The 26,293-nt window shown below is 43.6% G+C and overlaps 1 protein-coding gene across 2 annotated transcripts; it reads right to left on the bottom strand.

The window, feature by feature from the left end:
* Positions 1-3,817: 3,817 nt before the first annotated feature.
* On the bottom strand, positions 3,818-22,629 carry LOC139578347 (SH2 domain-containing adapter protein F-like). Of its 2 annotated transcripts, XM_071405809.1 has the most exons (8): positions 22,351-22,629; positions 21,062-21,443; positions 19,122-19,272; positions 16,627-16,851; positions 11,123-11,209; positions 10,309-10,480; positions 6,936-7,055; positions 3,818-4,803 (listed from the first exon to the last, which is right to left on the bottom strand). In XM_071405809.1, exons 2-8 carry the CDS (start codon positions 21,395-21,397, stop codon positions 4,617-4,619), a joined length of 1,278 nt encoding a protein of 425 aa, XP_071261910.1. In that variant the 5' UTR covers positions 21,398-21,443; positions 22,351-22,629; the 3' UTR covers positions 3,818-4,616. The 2 variants fall into 2 exon arrangements, with proteins under 2 accessions (XP_071261910.1, XP_071261911.1); XM_071405810.1 differs by lacking the exon at positions 11,123-11,209.
* Positions 22,630-26,293: the final 3,664 nt, after the last annotated feature.

Here is a 26,293-nt window from a genome sequence, read left to right as displayed (position 1 = left end):
GTAGAGGTGGATCAAAGAATCACCCGCAGCAAGAGCGACATCATTGATATATACAGAGAAGAGAGTCGGCCTGAGAATTTAACCCTGTGGCACCCCCATAGAGACTGCCAGAGGTCTGGACAACAGGCCCTCCGATTTGACACACTGAACTCTATCTGAGAAGTAGTTAGTGAACCAGGCGAGGCAGTCATTAGAGAAACCAAGGCTGTTGAGTGTGCCGATAAGAATGCGGTGATTGACAGAGTCGAAAGCCTTGGCCAGGTCGATGAAGACGGCTGCACAGTACTGTCTTTTATCGATGGTGGTTATGATATCATTTAGGACCTTGAGCATGGCTGAGGTGCACCCGTGACCAGCTCGGACACCAGATTGCATAGCGGAGAAGGTACGGTGGGATTCTAAATGGTCGGTGATCTGTTTGTTCACTTGGCGTTTGAAGACTTTAGAAAGGCTGGGCAGGATGGATATTGGTCTGTAAAAGTTTGGGTCTAGAGTGTATCCCCCTTTGAAGAGGGGGATGACCGTGGCCGCTTTACAATTCCAATTCCCAATACTTGACTTGCTCTTAGGCTTGGACTTGAATCTTGACCCGTTTTTCATGGGACTCGACTTGAGACTCGGACCTTGTGACTTGCTTGTGACTCAAATAATAGTGACTTGGTCCCACCTCTGTCAATAAGGGATAGTTTTCACCTGTATTCACCTGGTCAATCTATGTAATGGAAAGAGCAGGTGTTCCTAATGTTTAGTATACTCAGTGTATATCAGTGGAGACTCCTCAGAGGAGGAAGGGGAGGACCATCCTCAATGAATTTCATAATTTTTCTTTTAGATACAACTATACTAAATATAATCACGTCACCAAATAATTGATTAAAACACACTATTTTATAATGAAGGTCTACAGTAGCCTCAACAGCACTCTGTAGGGTAGCACCATGGTGTAGCCGGAGGACAGCTAGCTTCCGTCCTCCTCTGGGTACATTGATTTCAATACAAGATCTAGGAGGCTCATGGTTCTTACCCCCTTCCATAGACGTACACAGTAATTATGACAACTTCCAGAGGACATCCTTCAACCTATTAGAGCTCTTGCAAACATGTTGTCCACCCAATCAAAGGATCAGATAATTATTCTAGTACTGAAAGCATAAGCTACAGATAGCTAGCACTGGCGTTTGAAGTGCATACAATGTGGTGAGTAGTTGACTCAAAGAGAGAAAGACAATAGTTGAACAGTTTTGAACAAATGTATTTATTCAAAAATGAAGGAGAAGCGAGGGAGAGAGAGTCATTTTTACCACTTTTAGTTTAACTTACTTAGCTAGCAAATGCAGCTAGCTAGTTTTGCCTACTGAAACACCCTGCTCAAACAGAGGGATGCTATGTTAGCTAGCTGGCTATGACTATCCAACACAACAGTGGAACTCTTCCAAGTCTTGGTAAGCTTTTGGTTTTACAAATTTATTGCCACCGGGCAATAACGTTACTGCATGATTGTTGCGGGTTTACTAATGCGTTAGTTCTATTAGCTATGTTGACTATGACGTTACTTTAGCTACTATGGTGACAATGATGTAGGCTGTCTGTAGTGGTTTTGATATGGTTTGGCTTGGAAAGGATTTTTCACCTGGTCACATACAGCTGATGTGTTGTGCATTGAAGTCCACAAGCAAAGGGACAAGGTGAGAGGAGAGCGCATAGATGCGAGAAGGAATACAATGTGGCTGCTATGAAAGTGAACTGTTTACCCATGAACAGGGGTGTATTCATTCTGCATATTCTGTTGAAAAACATTTCTCAAACGGAACAAAACAGGAATAAACATAACTGAATTTGTCCATTAAAAACTCTTGTTTGCAACTGTTGGACTAATGATTTACACCCTATATCAGCTAGATGCTTAAATAAGTGTGCAAGGTGGTATTGCATGTGTCACTGTGTCACCTCAATTTTCTCTCGACCTGTGTGCACATACGTAATAAACTTTCATTCATAGGCTAGGTTGTAGCAAACTCATGATGGGAATAGGGAACATTTGAGTATCATGTAGTAGCCTAAACCTATCAATGTTACATTGAACTGGGTGAATGGAATATGAATGACAGTCATCCAATATGCTGTAATAGAAATAAGGCCATGCTCATGAAAAAAATGTAAATCCTTCCTCATCTAACACTAGAACCACCATTGGCCAACGGCCACTGACGTTTGATTATGTCCTGCTCCTTCCCTGACTTCTAAATGTTTGTATTTTACACTGCTCATTTGTCAGAATTTTGGCATCACAAATAGAAAAGTATTTAGAGCCTTTTTACCTGTTTTATCCACACCTATTCCTAACTTAACCCGCCAAGACAATGTGCTGTAGGACGTTGATACCCAGCCAGGCGCAAATGCATCCCTCTCTCCTCACTGAATGGATGAATGGGCGATAATTGTGCACCTTACTTCACAATTGAATTTAAACTAGGCGTAACTGAATATGGAGGTTGATTTAATTTAGAAAGACAACAGTGTAATGATGAGCTACTATAAACAAAAACTAGTAAGATAAACTTAAAATTAAAATGTGCTATTCTGTCGTCAATGGGTGAATGGGTGCTAGAAACCAGATAGAAACTGATAATGGTACATGTGACTTCAGTTAAGATTTGGTTAGCGCCGATGTCAAAACCAAATACTTGCTCAATGGCTTTCCATATCTGGGGAAAGATGAAACCAGGCCAGCAGGTGAGCGACTGGTTTTGAGACTCGTGGAGCCTTACATGGGCAAAGGCAGAAATGTGACCATGGACAACTTCTTCACATCAATTTCCCTGGCAGACAAGTTCATTGCAAAGAAGACTAGCATGCTCGGAACAGTGAACAAACAAAGGCGGGAGCTGCCCCCCTCTGCGCAAAACAACATACCAGACAAACAGTAGTGTTTATACAAATCTCCGCTGTTGAAAACTAAATGTTAGTCAAAAAGAAATGTGAGATAATGTCTAGATTCTTTTTAATAGTGGAGATCAAGTCTGGGCTCCCGAGTGGCACAGAGGTCTAAGGCACTGCATCTGTGCTAGAGGCGTCACTACAGACCCTGGTTCGATTCCAGGCTGTATCACAACCGGCCGTGATTCGGGAGTCCCATAGGGCGGTGCAGTTGGCCCACCGTCATCCGGGTTAGGGTTTGGCCGGGGTAGGCCATCATTGTAAATAAGAATTTGTTCTTAACTGACTTGCCTAGTTAAATAAAGGTAAAATAAAATAATAATTTCCCTGTCTGGGCTGATGAGAACAGAGTAAATAGGCATTTTAACGTCTTAGATTTAGCCGGTGGCAACATGTTGAATAGACACCGTCTGGACTGCGTTTTTAACCAATCAGTATTCAGGATTAGACCCACCCGTTGTACAAATGGAGTTAGACCAATGCAGTTGAACGTTCCGGAGAGCGCCACTTTCTCCTCCATAGCCGTTGATAATTAATGCTTCCGAGTTGCGCTGTTTATTTCTAATATTTTTCAAAACCTATGAAGATGTTCAGGGAAAGCAGATTAAGAAATGTGTTGACACTACAACACAGTAAAGACTGGGATACACATTATGCCGAATGCTAATCAATAAAAACGTCTTCAATTTGCTGCTCTGTTTTGCTTGTTTACAGCGGGTCATTTCATATAGAAATTGTCAGAGGCGCTCTCAAAATGTCAACAAAATTTCAAGAATAAGTTCTATATGGGGCGTTAACACGGCGTCCGTTCTAAAACCTGGCCTAACTCTCTATATGGCTCTGGATAACACCAAAGACAAATGATACACAAAGCAGACACTGCTTTTTAAGAAACCATTTATTGTTTTTACCACAGGTGAAACGTTTGAACACAGCAGGTAAATGAGAAAACATGTCCTATCCATAATTATACATCAGAGATGAGAAAGTCATTGAATATCCAGGTAATAAGAATGATCATTAAAACATAACACCCATTATCATTGTGATTTGGCCATTTATGTGGCCATATAAACCTTTGGCCCTCTACTGAAAATGGTGCTGGTCAACTACAGAGCACTGCAACCAGGCAGTGAAGGGGTCCAGACATACAGATCATTATGACAAACACATGGAAACAGTAGTACAATTAGACACAGCCCTACAGCTGCTGCTACAACAGCCATACAGTGATGCGGGTTTGACTTCCAATTTGTCAACATGATAGGATTTACTCAACAGTACAGAAAGTATCAAATCAACAGAGGTGTGTTTGTGTGAGTACAACCAAGTTTTCCTTGAGACTGTGAACCAGTGGAGCAATACTAGCTCAGTGAGAGGCTCATTCTGCAACAGGTAATCCAGAGAGCATCCCAGGTACCGAAGGCGCCGGTATAGTCCAGATATTGCATTTTATGTGAATCTGTTCCCAAATCAGAGAGTTGGCATCATAGAAACAAGAAGGTCCGTGAAGGTACTGTACTGACAAGCCAGCAGATGCTGAATCCTCAACAAAATAGTCCAGTCCAACTAGAGCACTGGCGGCCTGATTGACTTGAATATTGAAGGGATTTACCCAATCTAAAGTCAGTGTCCAATCACAATGTGACCCAGGATACCAGGAACAGAGTCCCTGCCAATCAGAGGGTCTGTACGAGCACGGGGAAGAGCAGAGACAAGTGTTCGGCTCCTCTGATTGGTAGCTTGTGTGTGGTGTAGAAGTGGATGACCTCTGGGATGGTGTCGAATGGCAGGCTGTTCTGCCCAAGGACGTACTTCCCATCCTTACACTGGCTGAACTTCATGTGCATGAAGCCTTGGCAGCTCCTGAGAGAGAAGACAGCGTGGGCAGAGCACGGAAGAGTCATGGACCACATCATATCACATAATGACACAGTGGAAGGGACAGGGCTGAAATACAGCCTACTTATTTCTGGCATTTTATGAGGTATTTCTCACCAAGATTTAACACCATATCATAATGTATGACTAGAAAGCAGAGGGGGAACGGGGGAGTGATATAGTATAAATGAGTGATGTAATGGCATGTGAGAGAAAAGACAAAAAAGAAAGACAAAGGAGATGAAGGGATGAGAGAGAGGGGGGTGATACAGTACTAGCAGTAGAGCAGAGCTGCACCTCCCCTTTAAGAGCAACCAGCCCATCATGATGGATGTCTAATTACAGAAGCAGAGCGAAAGACAAGGGCTCTAATTGGGGAGCTACATTTAGTCATTATTACAGTTAGCAAAATCAACATTAAAGACCAGGGAAATCTGTTGTTCTACACAACAACAAACAGAACCAGCATCGCTAAACTGCTAGCTCTATTTTGTGTGTACTTTAGTGTAGACTATGAAAATAAAGAAAGTCGCACACTCCATGTATAAACTCCCAGCAATTTAATGGGTATTTACCAACGTTTCGGCATCACTGTGCCTTCCTCAGGGTAATGTCATGAATACTTGAACCAGGTTATGTGGACAAACAGTGCAATTAGTGCAACCAATGACAACAGTGAGGGTGTGTCATAATGATTCAGTTAATTAAAATGAATTAGTGAAACTTAAAAAAAATAGTATATGGCATATTAAATATATTACGCTATTGTTATCATATAGAAACATAATGGAATATTGTACATCGTATTAGTATCAACAAACATTGTTTCATTCAATTTCACATAATGATTTCATATTTGTTACATGTAATATTTTGGTTCAACCTTAATGTACTTCAGTGCACATCAACCATCAGGAATGAAAGGTATGTTTTTTATTAAATAACCACAGGTCACTGACAAGCTGTCAGAGTTAAATCTCTCTTGAAGAGACATGGTTTGTCTGATCTATATTCATATTGGTGTGATGCCGGGCTGTCAGTCTGTTTCGGAGCCGACTTACTCTCTGCACCAGGTATCATCAACTAGATTCAACCGTGGGCCAATTTCTGGAGCGGATGGTCGGGTGACCGGAACGTAATTACAAATAATTTGTAGACTGCAAATTGGCCACAAGAAACTCAAACATATTTATTTGACTAAAACACAATTTCAAACTTTGCTTAGATTTGTATACAATCACGTGTCTCTCTATTACGTGTGCAAAAACTAGGGAACAGATTCCAAAAATTGCAGGAGTGGGGGGCACCAGTTGAGGAACCCTGCTCATCTCCCTTCAACTACCTCTGTCTCCCTCACAACCATTCAGAGAAAAGATCAAACCACTTCTTCTCGTAGACCCCTGGTACCTCCTATTGTGAGACGAGGGCCACATACGGTCGCTTTGTCGCTTCACACAATGCCACCCTGTGCGTTTCCACTGTTAACATCTGTGTGTGAGAGAGTGTGAGTGTGCGTGTCCACTCACTCACGTGCACCTGTGTGTGGCCCACCGAAGGTGATTCATATTCATTACTGATGTGAGAGCGGCTGATGTGAGAGCGGCTGATGTGAGAGCTGGAGTGTGCTCTCCCTGCCTGATTACCTCTCAGAGAGAGAAGAAGGACTGTGGGGAGGGACAGAGGAAGGGAGGGAGGACAGGGGGACAGCGATGGAGAAAAGGTTATGGATCAAGCTAGTAATTAGAGAGAAGAGATTTGTCCAGATACGCAGTATGCAGCTTGAAAGAGTATTGAGAGGAAAATCAGTGTGTCAATGATCTTTGGTGGGGGTGAGGGAGGAGAAGAGAGAGGAGTAGGGGAAGAGAGACAGACTGAGGCCTACATACAGTGAGATAAAAGATCAGTGGAGGTGGCAGCAAGTATCCTGAACACACACAGCAGAAAAACATTCAGATTCCTACAGTAGTTGATCTGAGGATGATTCAATAAATATTCTAACCTACTGTACTTGTTGCACCATGTGACTCATATCAATCTGTATTTAAGTGCATTAGCAATGATTTGATGTTGCCGTTGAAATGTAAACGTCAATGGTGTGATTATGTTGAGCGTCATACCGTAGTGAGAGGGAGTAGTCATTGCGGCTGGTCTGGCTGTTCCTCACCAGGTAGCTACACTCCTTACACAGGGTCAGAAGAGACTCCGCCTCTGAACGTGATAGGGCCCCGTGGTACCACCTAACAAACATACCACAGGGACATTAGTTTTTTTCAATTGCTAACATGCATTGGTCAAAACTGAAGTCACATTGTCAAAACTCTTCCCACAGTCAGCGAAACAGAAGTGTATGTGGACCAAACTGTGAATCATTTTTCATTGCTTTCACACAAAATGCATCGAATGACCACATTCTCCGAAATCCATGAACTCTTTTCTCATTCATACTCCACCACCTGCAAAACTATATATTTGCAGCACATCTTTTCAAATGCAGCACACTGTTTCCAAAACTGTTAAAAACACATTCAAAACAGAATGATGGCAAATGTCGTGCATTTCTGCAGTAACCAGATTGAAACATACAGGAAATCTCAGCAGAATATTTTATAATTCCAAACACAGCTGAAAGCCTACCCAAGTGACCTGTTTTTAGTCTCATTACCTAACAGACAAAAGAGGACGGCTTCAGAATGATTTAGTTTGGAAACATGGATCAAGGAAGACAAGTTGGTGGGGAAAGAAGAGTGGCAGGGAGAGGGAGAATGCGTGGAGGACAAAGGAGAGGAAGACCAAGAGCGGTGGTCTCTGATGAAATAAGGGCCACAATTATTGACCATGTTGTAAACCATGGTCTCTCTTTGTGAGAGGCCAGTTTAAGGGTGCAACCAAATCTGCAGCATTCAACAGTTGCATCAATAGTACAAATTTTCCGGCAAAACAACAGGTGAGATGTGCATCCTTCAATGATAATTGAACTACATATTACAGTACAATACAGTACGTTCACATTTTGTACTGACATTTTGAAATATATTGATTGTTTTGTGTTTATCAGTAGAATCCAAAAGGTTGCCTCCCACAGGAGGGAGAGGCAGAATATTATCAGATGCGCAGGAAATTGCCATTGTTGACATGGCAATTGGCAACAATGCAATAAAACTGCGGGAAATTCGGGACAGAGTGCTGGCAGACAATATCACTTTTGGGAATGTGAATACGGTCAGCACAACGACAATGGCCAGAGTCCTAGAGAAACATAAAATAAGGATAAAGCAGTTTTACACTGAACCCTTTGAGAGAAACGGTGAACGTGTGAAAGAACTCTGGTATCAATATGTTCAGGTAATATGTCTGTTCAATAACCAAACAGGGTACATACACAGCTATGCATAATGTAAAGTAGTGTAAAACTGTGGATTTACTGTATTTTAGAGAGTAATGGAGATGGAAGCCAGGCAAACTGCTTATACATTCATCTTTGTGGATGAAGCTGGATTCAACCTGGCAAAAACACACCGCAGGGGAAGAAATGTGATTGGACAGAGAGCAACCGTGGATGTCCCAGGCCAGAGAGGAGCTAACATCACAATGTGTGCAGCACTGTCAAATGATGGTTTGCTGTTACACAAACCACTCATTGGCCCCTACAATACAGAGGCTCATTTATTTTCTTGATGACCTGTATAATCAACTTGTGCCAGCGGAGGAGAGAGGGGCAATGAACTCCCCTACTTCGTTGTTGTGTGGGATAATGTGGCATTCCACCACTCTGCTGCAGTCACAGACTGGTTTGCTGCAAATCCCAGGATGTCAGTACTATTCCTGCCTCCATACTCCCCCTTCCTAAACCCCATAGAGGAGTTTTTCTCTGTGTGGAGGTGGAAGGTTTATGACCACCATCCACATGACCAGATGTCCGTACTGGATGCCATGAATGTGGGGTGTGGAGACACTTCTCCTGAAGACTGCCAGGGTGTGGAGACACTTCTCCTGAAGACTGCCAGGGTGTGGAGACACTTCTCCTGAAGACTGCCAGGGTGTGGAGACAATTCTCCTGAAGACTGCCAGGGTGTGGAGACAATTCTCCTGAAGACTGACAGGGTGTGGAGACACTTCTCCTGAAGACTGACAGGGTGTGGAGACACTTCTCCTGAAGACTGCCAGGGTGTGGAGACAATTCTCCTGAAGACTGCCAGGGTTGGATTAGACATTGTAGAAGATACTTTCCAAGATGCATCACCAGAGAAGACATAAGATATGATGTTGATGAGAACTTGTGGCCAAATGCAGGAGAAAGGGAGAACTAGAACCCTCACAGTACTGTACAGTATGAGTGATTATACTATACATGTTTTTTTGTTTGTAATTATTATTGCAGCCCTGGAATTTGTTTTTTGTTCCAACTTTTAATTTTTCACAAGTAAATTAGTATATGCAAAGATATAGAAAAAAGAAAGTCTATTGAAGCAAATTGCTGCATTTCTGATTCATTCTTGTTACATACACTTTAATACAGTCAATAAAGTGAAAAAGGTGTTACTCTTATTCTATAATGAAATACTGATTTATGTGAAAAATCATTCAAACTTCATAGAGAAAAGTTCCTCTTTTATGTAATGCTCCCTGTTAGAGTTTTTTAGGTCAGTGTGTTATGAGTGACAATGTTATGCTTTCTGAGTGAGAATTGTTGCCAGTGTTCTGGTCGAACAAGCTTATTTTGAGACATGTATGAAGTGTTTATGGTGGTTTGAGTGAGTTTTGGAGGTGAGATTAACTGTTTGGCCAAGATGCATGTTGGTAATGCAGACTGTGTGAAGAGTTTTGAAAAAGTGTCTTCAGTATTGACCGATGCTTGTTAGCAATTGAGAAAAACTGTAATGGAAAGGATGGAAGGAGACCAGCAGCTCAGTGCATTGTGAAATACTAATAGAAGTGAAGGGCAAATTACGGGATATTATTTTCATGATGCAGGCTACACAGATGTGTTAATAAAGTGATGTGCAAATATTTTATTGTCACCATTGCTGGAATGCGTTTGCTGTGTCATCAAATGTGTTCTAACAATCTGTTCCTTCTCACTTTAAACAAGCATTATCTCCTTTTGTCACGGTTTACTAACTAAGGGCAGATGGCGCAGGGGGTCACTCTGAGACCAGACTCACTCAAACCCAGAGGTGAGTGGGGCTCTCTAGTGGATCCTGTAACAACCCTTAAGAGACCACCAGGAAGAATAATGGACTACCCACTCACACTGTGCTCACTTTATGCCTACGGCATTTTGTACACGTGATTTATTAGTAGACCTGTTCATTCATATATGGAGAAACACACTTTATTCTAATGATATACATGTATAAAACAAAACAACTATATTTTACATTCTACTGTCATGCGTTCAGTTTTACTGTATAGACAGAGTAATAAAACCCAAACCAGAGATAGTAAAGTACACAATAAATTGTCATTACAAAAGAAGAGTACAGTACGTACACTTGTTTCTCCAGGGGCAGGGTGGGGTCTACTCTCTCCCCCATCATGTTGTGGGGGTCAGAGCAGGGCATCCGGAACTTCATACCCCCTCCTGCCAGGGGACTGGACCTGGGAGGACGCAGGCGCTCCGTGGGGGACGAGGACCGGTCCCACTCGGCACCATCAAACTGTACTGTACAGAGACAGAGGGGGAGGATAAATATTAAAAGAGGGGGGGAGGAGCAAGAAAGAATGAGAGTGAGTCAGGCCTGGTAAAAATAGAGATACGGTTGCTGGTGCAGAGGGCAAAGGGTTCGGCATGCCATAGGATAGAGGACAGACAGTGTTTCTACTGAAGGGGTCCACAAAGGAGAGGAGAGCTGGTAGCACAGGACTGGGTGCAACTTTATCATCATCCAGTGGCTGGCTGGGACTGGGAGATGCTCCAGGGTGACCTAATGCGACAAGGCATGAGAGGGCCACATAGCACAGGGAGCTTATGGGTAGTGGTGGGGAGCGAGCCCTGAGGGGCTGCAGTGCTGTGTAGAGGGAGAGAGACAGCGCAATGTGTGGCGACTGGCAAAAGCTCATCATGACCCAAATGCTTTATGAGACCAATCGCTGTGTGTTACCACCAGCATCTACATTAGCCTACGTGTTGCCAAACCTAGTGGTGGGTTGTTAGGTCACTTGACCCAGTGATGTGTGTTAACATCATACAGAAAGCAGGCATGGCAGATGCAGGACACTGGGGGTTCAGGCTGGGGGATCATAGGGGGTCAGGGAGGGGGTTGGGGGAGGTCTTGTTGTCCTGGATGAGAGGTTGAGAGGTCACCTTGCTCTCTGAGGGGGGTTGGGAGCTCCTCCTCCAGCTGCTGCCCCACTGGAGGGGGCCAGGGAAGCTCAGCCAGCTCTGACATCTCTACAGGCAGCCAGGCAGAGAGGAAGAGAAAAATGTATATGGAGAAGGGTGTGAAAGGACAAAAATATAGAGAATGTGAAAGTCTTGGTGAAAATAAGTTTTTTTTTTTTTAAGGAGTGAAGAGATCGGAAGGGAGCATAGTAGATGCGGCATGTCCGGTTGACAATGAGGTGGACTGTGTGTCAGGGAGAGGGCACACAGTGAGGCAGGAGCTGACCAAATTAGCCCAATTACAAACCGTGGCAAGTAACCACGCAACACATTACTGCAGCCTCAATCGCAGAAACACACACACAAGCACACAGAATCCTCCATGCCTGTGCTACACACCACACACACAGTGAAACAGGATTACAAAACAAATGAAGGGGAAAGGGGGCTGACATCTTAATGATCTGACAAAACCAAAGACCCCCTGGGTGTGTGACAACAAAGGGCAGCTGAACGGGACATTAGGAGATAGACCCCAGTGCTGCTGTACATACATCCCACTCTCCCTCATCCCTCCCTCCGCTTAATTATTGAGCAGGCAGACACACTCCGCCACTTTCTCTGGCTCTCTGTGAATTATTGATGCATGGTGCAGTACAATGGCCCCATCTGGAGAGCCCCCCCCCCAGCCCTGCAGAAGCCATGATTAAAGTGTGACCTCCGCCCGCTGCTTCCCACCCACCTCCCCCCAACCACACTTCCTCTCCTGGCTGCCTCCCATCCCCACCTCTCTCTCGCTCCAAACAGAGAAAAGGACTGAGGGGAGAGTGTGGAGTAAAGAAACACAGGCTCAGAGCAAACAAAAATGAGGGAGGGTTAGAATGTAAGGAGGGGAATGAACTCGGTGAAGAGAATCACACTTCAGAGTGTGCGGCCATTCTTTTTTTATATATCTTTTTTAAGAGGACAGAGTTAAGCTTTGTGTGTCATGGTTAATGGGAAAATTCCAACAGAATTCCTGCCCTGTTTGGGGGGAGTTCCAGACAACATTCAACACAAAGGACATTCAGTGCAGTACAGTATACTACCACCACGTGCTTATGAACCAGTTGCACTAGTATGAGAGCATGTGTGCATTCTGTTCATATGTTGTGATTCCAAAGTTGCTGCGATATGTAACACACAAGTGCCAAGTATAAATGTTTGAATTTCTGGGGAGGCTGTTTGGTCCATCTGTGTTCTAGTGTGACCTGTCTGCAGTGTAACATCAAATGTGAATGAATCATTTGTAACTCCCTCATGACATCACTTTTACCTCCTCCTGAGGATGTCAGCACTCATCACCGTGACAAAGGGCAGGACGTGACCATCTGCTGGCCTGCACACGCACATACATACATACATACATACATACATACATTACAGAGAGAGAGGTCACTCAAACAGAAGGCACATCTGGGCACCATTTACTACTAATGGGAACCGGTGGCTCTGTCACACAGGCTGGGGAGCCCATTCGCTCAAAGGTCTTTCTTGTGATATATCTTGTGACATTGTGACAACATAATGTTCTGAGAGAGGACTAGCAGGCAGATTGAGATTTCAGGACAATAGAATATTCAGGATTAAAGAACAAAAACCTGAACAGACCACTAAGCATACACAAAAGAGGCTGCATTTAGACACACTAATTAGTCTTTTGACCAATCAGATCGTCTCAGAAAAAGATCTGATGTGATTGGTCAAAAAGTATCAGAATTGGGCTGCCTGCGTGAATGCAGCCAGAAAACCTCACACTGAAGTGCCAACCACATTGGTGTGGTTGGCAACAGGTGAAAGCAACTCACTAATTAATGGCTTGGCTGAATCACAATCATAGTAATCATTCCACATGCAAACAATTTGAGTGGATTGAACCATGAAAAAGGCATTTTAGTATCTAAACAAAACACATTTTCAATCCATTTTACTCTTTCAGTCTGGAAGAAAATGCCACAACAAGCTAAAAAAGCTGAGTAAATATAAAAAGCCTTTTTATTTAGCATAATCATAAATAAATATCCTGGAATCAAGCGACAGGAGCATTGGATAAATCCTGCTGTATCTCTTCATTAAACACAATTATAAAGACATCAGCTGTGTAACATGCCCAGCTCCCCATGTTCTCTGTGCCCACAAAGGCCTTCTGCTGGGCACAACTGCTCTCTACTAATGACAGACAATTAACACCCTACATGAGTGTGAAACACGCATAGATTCACAAGCCATGAATTCACACTGAGGCATATACAAGATGAATATGCATGGCATTTGGAATTCATGGACAGAACTGCAAAAATCTGTGCTGCTTTGTGTGTCATGTTGTATTTCAAGTCAACCCAAGGACGTTCTAGTCCTCCTTTTCCTCTTTCTCCGCTCTCTCCATTTTTCTAGGGATTGTATATTCTGGTGCCTTCCTGCACACCACTCTCTCCCCCACTCATTCTCCCCTCTAAGTGGGGCATTATCTCCCCATTCACTGATTCTCTCCTCCCCTCTTTCCATCTCGCTCTGCCTCCCATCCAGCTCACTTGAGGGAGCGAGCCAGGATCACAGAGGACATGTCTTTTCATTAACGTCAGTAACGCTTCACATCGAGCGAGGGAGTGAAGGAGGGAGAGAGAGAGCCAGGGATGGATGGGAGAGCATCTTCACGACACATCCTGTAAATTGATGGAGAAGCCAGTCGGGACCCCCAGGGACTGCTTAGAGTGAGCTAACAGACCAGGGACACACTGGCCACAGTGATGGAAATCTCATTCTTGCAGCTTCACACACAGTCAAGGAAACACACACGTGTCTTTGTAGACTTTCCAGTATAAACCAATCTAATATTCCATATCTGCAAAAGATAGTGTGAAGATGGTGCAAAGGTAGACTCAGCGATATGACGTAGATACAGAAAGTAAACAACATAGTGGATCAATTTCCGCAACAACTAAGAGCGTTAAAGCGTGAGGCTCAACTTCTCTGCTGTTTTGGTGCCTTGGCTACTACGCACTAACAGCGTGAAGTAAACCCGTGCACATGCGCAGATACTGTGTGTGACTGTGTGAGAGTGAAGTCTTGCATCTCACTCATCTCAATATCTCCGGTGCTGCTCATGGCAACGTAATTTCGCTGAGTCTAGCTTTAAGGCCTTACTTGTGGAGGGAGACCAGATAGAGATCAGATACGAACAGCACATAAATCAAAGACACCGTGAACCTAACACCACTCATTTACTCATTAGACAGGGCATTTTGTGTGGAGAAATGAGTCTGTCCATTTCATTAGCTCACTAATTGGTGTTGCATGGCTGCAGGGCTATCTATCCCTCCCTCACTGTTGAATGTTCGATGACTCCCAGAAATTAATGATGGCTGGATGAGGGGGTAGCTAGGTGCTTGTGACAGCTTTGCGGTATACTAATTAAAACTTACTGGACTGTCAGCCGCAGGCTCTCTCACTACTGGTGTAACGCAATTGACTACCAACTCACACCCTAACACTAATCTCAACCGCCTGAGCTGGACTGGACTCCACAGTGAATACTGTAAGTCCCACTGGCAAGAGGATATGCACAACATTTAACTTCCTGATTACCATAATTGTGCAACTATGCAAAAAGCCCTCTTTAAATATTTATTTAATTATGACATGTGACTGGCGATAATCAGGCCTACTGACAGTAGTGTGTGTGATTTGTGTGTGGGGAGGGGGGCGGAGTGAGTGCTGAGGCACTGTTGGCAGATCGTGATGCCCACCCGTCCCCCTACACCCCCTGCAATATCAGGCTGCCTGTGTGTGTCACCTCAGTAGGGAGAGAGGACAGCAGGGACAGCCCTGTAAATGAGAGGTTGTCAGCAGGTGACTGATTGCACCCTGTCACAATGCCCCCCCCCCCCCCCCCCTTGCAAGGGTTCCACAAACATCTACTGAACTCAAATCAAATCTGCCATAACCACCTCGGTACCCCCCCCCCCCCCCCCTTAGTGCTGCCATACCAACCTGACCTAGCAACGCCTGCGATCTGACTGGGAATATGGATTAAATGTGAGAATGGAAACACAGTAGTGCTTCTGTTTTTCACCCCAATCTGTTCACACAGGCCGGGCGACACGCAGCTGACTGACTGTAGGTAGAAAAACAGGTGCCAGAAAATCAGGAGTGGAGGTTTTTACCCCCCCATCTGCTACCTTTTTCTAATTGGTGTTGTAATAGATCCAGTCCAAGAGTGCACATTTGGCAGAGTTCTGGGTTCTAGCCCGTAAAATCTTCTGAGAGGGTCACTCACCCAACCAACGTAATCCTCTCCGTCAACGCTAGAATTACGGTGTTTCTTTGCCTGGGAGCTAATGTGATTTGAACATGTTCTCTCTCTCTCTCTCTCTGTGTGTGTCTGTGTGTGTGTGTGTGTCTGTGCATCTGTGCATCTGTGTGTGTGGTGGGCTGCTGTAGCAGTTCTGCTGACCACCGGCTTATTAGCACTGGATCAGTCATGCAAACGTGAGCATGAAATTAACTGAGAAGAGAGGGGGAGGAGAAGGAGAGCATGAAATAGAGGGGAGTGAAAGCGAGCGTGTTGATTTAGTCTCCTGTCACCTTGACCTCCGGACTCTGAGATGCAGCTCATTTAAGTATGCTCTGCCGTATCGTACACTGATCTACTGCCCACCGCCATCTGTCACTCTCATACACACCAGATAGAGACAGGGCTTCACAACATAAAAACACTTTGTACCTTGTATTGTTAAGATGTAGGTCTCTCTGACACAGATAGACAACTCATTGTGTGCCGGGGATAGTATAGTGGTAGTGGGAAAGGGGATACCTAGTCAGTTGTACAACTGAAATGTGTCATCTGCATTTAACCCAAACCCTCTGAATCAGAGTGGTGCGGGGGGGGCTGCCATAATCGACATCCACGTTTTCGACGCCCGGGGAACAGTAGGTTAACTGCCTTGCTCAGAACGACAGATTTTTACCTTGTCAGCTCAGGGATTCGATCCAGCATCCATTCGGTTACTGGCCCAACGCTCTAACCACTAGGCTACCTGCCACCCCATTGGAGGGCAGCAGTTTGATCCCCCGTTCCGCCACTCACTTTCTTAGCTTTATCCCTCTCATCCGTCTCCCCCTCTACATGTCTAACCTGTATCTGGCAATAAAACTTGAAAATACTCCAAAATATATTTTCTAAAATAAAATAAAAAAGCCTCGTCTTCAATAGGCAAGTAGTCATGAGTGGAATCATTCAACATGTGTGTGCAATGGAGTGAGAGTGGTCATTCATTCAAGGGGGGGCATTGTGGCTGGAGTGAGAGTGGTCATTTAACGTGTGTAGTAGGGTGAGACAAAAAGTGAAATACTGGTAATTGAGTGTAAAAGTGTGGTTGTGAGTGTAATAGTAAAAGTGTGAGATTGGTAGTCATGTTGCTGAGGAGGAGACTGAAGTCAGTCTGTACCTGCGAAGGCTTTAGAGATGTTGTCTTTCTTCCACTCCCAGGGCTGATCGTATTCATCTGCTGGACGCTCATCATCCTGCGGCAGCCGGCTCTCCCTGCCCTCCTCCAGGAGGTCTCCGTAACCCAGCCCCACCCCCAACGGCCGCCCCCGTTCATCCTCATAGGGGGTGTCGTAGAGCTGCACCTCGCCCCGCGCAAGGCCTGCCCCGGGGCCACGCTGCAACTCTGGTAGAGAGAACACAAACATTTGCCTTATTTAAAATGAAAAGAGCGTGCAACTATTTGTATTTGTATTATTTTTGTGCAGCCCGCTGGAGGCTTAACTAAGCCCTGGGCTAGACCCGCAGCTGTGGTGCAGAATAAACAGCAGTCCCTTCTCTTCACAGTCACAGTAGCAATCGAGTTACTGCATCTCACAACAGCCACTCTCATTAGCATTTTCATCAGATTTCTCAGCATGTAGCATGTTCTATAAAAATCAACCTTCAGAGAGTTACGTGTGACCTTGAGCTACGTAGTCATAGATTATTGAAATAACAAAACATCTGAAGACAGACTTCTGAAACAACAGGCGTATCGATGAGCCTCAGCAATCAGTGGCTGTCTCATTGATGTGGGCTGAGAAGCTCAACACTGGCATATCACATATTGGGTGTGAGGAAAGTGGAAGGATCTTTTGTCTCCACCACCAGCCGGGCTATGGAGGTGCAGTTATGTAAGAGGGAAAGAGTGCTGGAGCTAAATGGGAGGGTTGGTTGGTGAAACACAGAACGGGCTAACTTTAACCTTCAGAGGACACACTGCCATTGGGCACCCCTGTTGTCTCCATGGCGACAGAGGAGGCCCTGGGGACAGACCCTGAGGTGGGAGGAGGAGGTGAGGAAAGGAGGGCTGGGTTGGCTTGATGTTAAGTCACTGTGACAGAGGCAGGCTCAGTGTCGTGGCATACTGCTGTACCTGTGCAGGGAGCCTGGAGTGTCAGGGCGCCGAGAGGAGATGGAGGAGATTAGGGGAGGGAGATAAAAACAGGCAGGGTTGGAAATGAGAAATGGATGGGAACATGATGGTGGGGGGATGAGGAATCTATTACGGTATGCAGATGGATGGCAGACCAGTGGGTGATAGAGAATAGAAACTGAGTTTTACTAAACTTTAAAAAACGTGACAGAACCAGATCAAAGATACATTGGGATGACATCTGCCAATATTTGTATAATTTAACCCTTTACACTCGTGGAAATTAGCCTATATGGAGAGGGCTAAATTGAAACATTTCTTTACAGAAGAAGTATGAAAAGGATATACATGGCCATAGTAGCAACTGTTCACCTGAATCCAAAAATATCAATGTTGATTTTGTGCATTTTACATTTACTGTACTTTTGACACATTTGTTTATTACAAAATGTGAAAATACTCTGGACACTTAACATTTCCCTCATTCAGACAACAAAAAACGTGCAAAAGTTGCCCAATTAGCATGAGGGATGGGGCAACTTCTTGTTGCCTGTTCAGCGATGTGAAGCGCAGTGCCAGAGCTCTGAATTCATGTTACTGTACAGCCACTATGTTCCAATTTAGGCATTCATCAATGTCCAAATCTGCCATTTTCAATCCGTTTAAGGGTACGAGTGTTACGGCTATGGTCAGTAATAATCCGTCTCTGGGATTATAATAGCGATTCTATTTGAGAATCCGAGAGATATTCAGTCTCAGACACCTGGTTCTCTGTTCCACCATGTTTTTTAATGAGCGGGCACAGACACACCGCACCAACTCAGTCCTTGGTTGACTGGCTCAGACTCCATTGTGTATCTAACAAACTGAAAGACTAGATGCCCTTTCGTCCTAACCTTGTGACTATGAACTACTTATGACCTGAATGAAGCCAGCAAAGACAACAGTCAAACACATACTCACTAACTCTCAGATGGACTAAAAAGCTACCCAGACTCCCCCGAGGGCAGCAAGGGGAGAAACCACCACTCTGATTGGAGAGACGCTTCACTACACCAGCCTGACAGACAGTGGTCGGGGAATAAGAGATGTTACTACAGAAAAGCCAAATGAGAAACGATAGATCTGAAGGATGGAAGAATAGCGAGAGGGAAAGGGCGCAGTTGGATAGAGACATTCGTAAGGGGTGGTGAAAGGCTGTGTGAGAGCTGAGTGAGTCAGACTGGAAGAACTGTCTGAGATGGGGAAAACTGTTTCTGCTGGAAGGGGATGTAGCCTAGTCAGCAGATCTGTTTGTACACTAGGCTCTAGCCAATTTTTTTTATCTAAGGCATGACAACCAAAGTCAGAGGAGTTGGCTAAAGCACAAACAGATCTGGCAATGAGCTAGGGATGTACAATAGGAATGTAATTTACCGAATATATACTTTTTAATTATGTGTGACCTACCTGTTATCAGCCTACCTGTCGTGTGGTCTGTAGTATGTATAACAATGTTCTAAAAATTACGTAAATATATCCAAAACCCTGAGACTCACCTGTGATGACACGTTGGGCCTCGTAAGGCTCCATGTAGCCGTTGTTCTCACAGGGAACGTGTCCCAGATCAGGCTCTGGCCAGGGGTTTGGGTGAGCATCAAACGGATCGGAGTAATCTGTGTCCCCTACTGCTGGGGCTGATGGAACTACCTGGGATACAGAGACACACACATAAAGACACGGTGCACTACACCATTCATACACATAGCAGTCTCAACTACAGACCACTGACACCAGAATTCAAAAATATTTTCATTGTCCAAAAATAGACTTACAATTTTTCTACATGTTGCCAATTTTTCTATGAGATTAATTAGTTGATATCTGAATTGTTAGTTTGTGTGACAGAGATAGAGAATACAGAGGGGGTTTATTTGAGGAGAGCATTTGTTCCTCCATAGGACGATTCCACGCCAGGAAAGGCGGAAAATATTTTGGGTATCTCAGATTGTTCTGGCAATTCTCACATAGACGTCATTGGTAGGAAGGATGTTTGACATGCTTTTAACATTTGTGTCACAAACCATTTTAGCAAAAAACATGAAAGAAGTGGCTATTTTAGGCCCTTTTTAGACCTATACATGCCTCCTGTAAGACCCTATGATCTGTGTTCCTCCCATTGAAGCTTCTATGTGAAAATTGCCAGAACAATCTGACATTGATCCCCCCTCCATTTGTTTTGTACACTGCTGCTACTCACTGTTTATTATCTATGCATAGTCACTTCCCCCCTACCTACATGTATGACCTCTAACCTGTACCCCCGCACACTGACTCGGTACTGGTACCCCATGTATATAGCCTCGTTATTGTTATGTTATTGTGTTACTTTTTACTTTAGTTTATTTGGTAAATAATTTCTTAACCCTTCTTGAACTGCACTGTTGGTTAAGGGCTTGTAAGTAAGCATTTCACGGTAAGGTCTACACTTGTTGTATTCGGAGCATGTGACAAATAAAGTTTGATTTGATTACAACAAAACAATTCAGGCTGTCCTGGTGTGGAATAACCCATACATGCTGCACACAGGAAGGAATAGTAGTCAGTTGGCACACTGACAATTACAAAGGCAGCCATATGGTCACACACAATCAGACAACCAAGTCACTCAACAAACCCCTGTTAGACACACAGACACAAATTATACACCTTCCCTTGTTGATTCAGTAACAGGTTATCGAACAACCAGGAATGAATCTGAAATGTTAATGAGGGTATAGATGTTCTCACACACCAGAATTCTACACTGAGACATTAATGAGGGCAGCCAGAGCACGCATGCAGAGAGTCTGTATCGACTCTACTTTCCCTCAGACCTTCAATGTACTGTTAGGAGCTGTGCACTTGTGGCTTTTCAAATGATAAATCATTATCTTAGTCATGATGTGTGAGCTGATTTGTTAACTGAATTAATGTGCATTTGCTGCCTTTCTACATAGGCAAACTCTCACTCTCTCTTTCTATCTCTCTATGAAATCCTGAGCATCCCTGACCCTTGCAGCTGTGCCTGTGTGTTCTCCTGCCAACACATACTGTACTCATCCAGGGTGGGACTGTGGGCCTGATGGCAACACAAGTGTGGCAGCATACCGTCCAATAGCCAAGCGCCTGCATGGCTTCCATCACCATGTGTTCACATGGGGGTCTCTCTCAGCTTGCTAAACCAAACGCCATTTATTATTTATGGCTGGACATAAACTCAGGGGACTGTGACGCCCCACTCAATGAGCCATCCAGCCCATCAATAACACTTCCTTCCATTTGCCATCTAGGCCAGCCATGTTTTGGGCCACTTCAAACATGGTGTGATGTATTGAAACATTGAATCCTTCTGACTCACATTACCAGTCACTTGCTTATGGGTTTAATCAATAAGCGGAGAGGTCTTTGTAATGGTAATGAATGTTAATGTTAATGTAGAACAGGAAAAATGACTTACAGGCTCTTGTTCCTCTAAGGAGACGGCACTCAGTAAAATCTTAGTTCTCCCCAGCTCCTGTGAGTCCACCTTGATGAGGCGGTGTTTGGGAGATACAACCTTCATATCCAGGCTGGCGGACTTCAGAGGAGAACCAAAGGCAGCAAGGGAAGAGTCTGATGACCCAGAGTCGTTTCTGTCCCGGTTCTCAGAGTTCTCGTACGGGTCCTCAAAGTCTAGATTCTTCTGAGCCCGATAGGCTTTCAGAATCTCACTCTCTGTGTAGTCTGGTTTGGGTGGCTGAGGAGGCATCCTCCTGCTCCCAAAACTCAGATAGTCTTTCAGCCACTTTGCCATTTGACCTCTGCTCCCTCAGACACTTGATGGGTTTAAAGGCAGGTTGCTGTTGGGGAAAAATATGATGATTCAGGTTCAACTACTTACATGCCCTTGGGTGAACTGATTCTAGACCTCAGACTAAGTAGACAACAGACAGTGAATTGGATTGACATTGTCTGTCCTGAAGATATGTAAAAAACTTTAACATCACTTCTTCCATTTATAATGCAGGCTAACTACTAGGATAGCCTTAAATCCTATGATAATCCTATCTGTGCACACGTGGACACTTATCCACTGTTCCAGGGGCCACTGTGCAACAGCGTAAAAAAACAAAGGAAAAAAAACAAACCCTATTTCTGACGACAGCTGGACTTTATTCACTATAAATGTCAGCTCAGAGAAACAATAAATCTGGACTTTGCCCGAGAAGAGCAATTACATTTAAAGCCCAGGTAATAAAGTCTGATTTAATTCACTGATACTGAATCCACTAGGGACAACTGTCAGTAATATATCATAAAAATAAAACAGTTTTTTCCTGACCTGTGTCGAAACCTGCTTCAAAACAGCAGGCAATCATCACCAAATGAAATAACTAATGTTACATCACAATTATATTTTACAACAAAATACGACTGTATTAGCCTACTGCATTACCACTATCATGAAATCAATAATACAGGTAACGCCTTAACAAACATTGAAGGCAATTATACCTAATCAAAGTTTATTATAGGCTAAAAACATCTAGGTCCAAAACCTTCCACTGTAATCATAGTTTCCTTTCGTTCTAGTCCTCTGTGATCTGTGCATTACTTGATCATCAACAATGATAAAATTAAAACAAACTACAACTTATACACTGCAATCTATAATTTTACTTCCATGTAAATTCTGCAGCTTTTAAAACAAGCTTTTCACAAAATTCCTGCTTTTCTACTGCCAGTGCATTGCGCTGAGACACAAACCTTCGGTCCTTGGCTTATTCTACCACTCAGTATTCGAGCGCTTTATTCCACGTTTCTTCATTTTGATCGTAATAAAGACAAACGTGGAAGGTCTTCCTATTTTGATAGCTTTTGTCCGTTACTGTAAATAGAGAAAGTAAAACAACTACAGTCAGCTCCGGTGCGAGGGTGGAGAAGCACAGTTGAGTTCCGATAGAAGGAAACGACTGATCGCAAATGGGCGAGTGAGAGCAAAGCCTACGAGAGAAACCACGCGATTAAAGGGGAGGGTGTCAACCCACGAGTCCCAACGGATTATCCCTTTAAAAATCAGCCGATTTTTCAATGAAACATTCAGCATAGACCACTAATCCCATATCGTCTGAGTAATTGCTTAAATAGAAAAAAAACATAAAAATACACTTTTCTATGTAGTAGCCCTACAAATTAAAGAAGAAAAAAACAAATTATAACATTATTTTTTGAAAAATATATATTTTTCACAAAGGTAGTGTACTGGGCCTTTACTAGTATTAGCAGACCGATTATAGACTTCTGTAGCATGGGCAAAAAAAATGTTTCAGTGTCTCTGCTTTGTAAGAGTTGTTGCCCTGTCCCTTTCTCTGAGATTGTCATTCTAATGGATTCCAGAAAGAACAAAACCCTGTCATCGAACATTTACATCAAAAGGTGCAACGTTTTGGGTAAAGACACAAAACATCCACATCAAAGGAAATATTTATCTTGATCAAATAACATGGAAAACAGCCACTTTTGTGCAGTATTAATATACCATCCTTACAAACAACTTAATGTAAATGTATTGTACATAGGCTGGTCATTGAGTACATAGAGACATCAAGTGGTTTGGGATGGTATGATGTGGCTCAGTTGGTAGTGCATGGCACTTGCAATGCTAGGGTTGTGGGTTCAATTCCCACAGGGGACTAGTATGAATATGTATGCTTGGGATAAGAGTGTCTACTTAAAAGGAATTAATAGACCATTTCAGTTTTCACATAGAAAAAAAGTATTTCAAGAAACTGGAAAACATATCTCAAGCAACTTTTTTTATTTTCCACAAGAATTATCCGATTAACTGTTTTGTACAGACAATTATCAGACTCAAGTTACAAATGCTGGTAAAAACTCAAGTACATTTAGTTAACATTTTTCACAAAAGTAGTGCCCTGGGCCTTTACTAGTCCTATATTAGGGACCAGTTATATACCCCAAAACTACTTCCTGCGGCTATGAATTTCAGACACTTGACCAGATGAATGAAATGCTTGTTCTGGTTGAATAACAATTGAAAACTCATCAAAAGAGACTAAAAGCTTTGCATAATTGCAAAGTTTCCTATTTTTTCCTCTCAGATGTTTCTCATTCCAACACTCTTTTGCTGATTAGTATGGCTTAATAACAAGTTAGGCTATGCCACTCAAAATTATGTAAATGAGGTGGGACAATTTGTAAAAGAGGAAGAAGGATTTCCTCTGCACAATAATTAACACCTACACCCACAAACTATCATCCTCAGCAAAGTCTGACACACACATATTGAGCAAGCAAATGGAGGATTGAGGTGCCTGCCAGCCATACTCGCCAAGAAATGCCCACCTATGCAAAAGCATGGTGATGCAACATCTGCAAAGAAAACCACATAATAGGTCTACACACTAAGAGAAAACACAATTTATGTTAAAATGGATTTCACATTTGTCATCTAGGCAGAGTGTGCTTCATACTTCCACAAATGTACATTTATCCTGGGCACAGGGTTGTTAAGGAGCAAATTGGATTTCAGCAATTAGGTGGGTGATCCAGTACTGTCTGGGCCAGTTAAGACACCATTAATGCCTCTTTACGACAGCCATGATCTCACTCCCTCCACGGGAGAAAGAGAGGATGAGGTCATAGCTGAGCAGCAGCCCTCACCACCATCGCTACAATTCCCCCTCTCCTCCCCCGCAATACTCCCCAAATGACTTCTTCCAGACTGGTATGCCAAGAAGGAGGGACAGTGGGGAACAAAAGAGTGAAGTAGTGCAAGAAACAGAAGGAAAGGCAGAACCCCCTGCAGAGAGAGGAGGACAAAAAAAGACCACATTTATTGATACGATGTTGTGTTTGCATAAACAATCTTCCATTTTTTTCCACCAAAGACTGAAATCAAATCCAGTTTAATGAAAATCGATGTGCGTGGACAGACTTCTACACAATCATCAATGAAGACCAGTGACAAAATAGCAAATACTAATGCTTGGTATTTATCGCCCCCTTTTGGTGATTTGAACATTCTGCATAAAGACGTCACTATGTATCCATCATTCTCATAATGACACCTGTTAGATCATTTCTCTGATTAAGTTGTATGATGTGATACGTGTAGGAGAAGCTGACCTGACTGTTTGGCTGGTGTAGTTTTGTCTGTGCTGTTGCTGGGGTTGTGTCTCTCCCTACAGTGCTCTGCTCTCCACCATCCACATAGCCACAGCCATCCTTCTGTGAAGAACCGATTTCAGGTATAATTAAGTTAGCTTTGGAGGGTTACACACTGAACATCCAGTAGTTTCAATTAGATATATATATATTTTAGTTCCAATATTTTGTTCCCTGTAAATTAGTGTAGGTCTATTTATAGTGTTATAATTGCCTGAAATTGGCACAAACTTGACAGCAAAAATGTGGGGGGCAGGGAAACATGAATACAAGCCAAATCTCGTTTAAACTGCTCCGGACTTTTCTAACTTTATTAGGTTACACTGTGCAATACCTACATGTTTCGAGCAGCCCACCATAGTCCCTGTGCCCAAGAGCGCCAAAGAGGGGTTGGGTTAAATGAGGAAGACGCATTTCAGCTGAAGGCATTCAGTTGCACAACTGACTAGGTATCCCCCTTTCCCCCTTTTATCTAACCTTTATTTAACTAGGCAAGTCAGTTAAGAACAAATTCTTATTTACAATGACGGCCTAACAAAAGGTAAAAGGCCTCCTGCGGGGACGGGGGCTGGAATTAAAAATGCAAATAAATAAAATAAAAATATAGGACAAAACACACATCAGGACAAGAGAGACAACACAACACTACATAAAGAGAGACCTAAGACAACAACATAGCATGGCAGCAACACATGACAACACAGCATGGTAGCAACACAACATGACAACAACATGGTAGCAACACAACATGGCAGCAGCACAACATGGTAACAGCACAAAACAGGGTACACACATTTTGGGCACAGACAACAGCACAAAGGGAAAGAAGGTAGAGACAAGAATACATCCTGCAAAGCAGCCACAACTGTCAGTAAGAGTGTCCATGATTGAGTCTTTGAATGAAGCTTGATAGTTTGATAAAACTGTCCAGTTTGAATGTTTGTTGCAGCTCGTTCAAGTCGCCCCGTAGAACTCACATCTGTAGCTATGAAATGCTTTGAAAGGCTAGTCATGGCTGACATCAATACCATCATCCCAGACACCCTGCACCCACTACAATTCGCATACCACCCCAACAGATCCACAGATGACATAATCTCTATTGCACTCCACTTTTGCACCTGTACAAAACAACTGCTTGGATGCGCACAACACCAACACCATCATTAAGTTTGCAAGCGACACAACAGTTTTAGGCCTGATCACCGACGATGACAAGACAGCCTATGGGGAGGAGGTCAGAGACCTGGCAGTGTAGTGCCAGAACAACAACCTCTCCGTCAATGTCAACAAGGCAAAGGAGCTGATCGTGGACTACAGGAAACGGATAGCCGAGCACGCCCCCATCCACATCGACAGGGCTGTAGTGGAGCAGGTTGAGAGCTTCAAGTTCATCGGTGTCCACATCCCTAAGGAATTATCATGGTCCACACACACCAACGCAGTTGTGAAGAGGGCACGACAACGTCTCTTCCCCCTCAGGAGGCTGAAAAGATTTGGCATGGGATCTCAGATCCTCAAA

The sequence above is a fragment of the Salvelinus alpinus genome, chromosome 6 (genome assembly GCF_045679555.1).
Source record: "Salvelinus alpinus chromosome 6, SLU_Salpinus.1, whole genome shotgun sequence".
Taxonomy (NCBI): Eukaryota; Metazoa; Chordata; class Actinopteri; order Salmoniformes; family Salmonidae; genus Salvelinus; species Salvelinus alpinus.
Note: the sequence above shows the minus strand (reverse complement) of the source record. Positions and strands in the feature narration are given on the sequence as shown.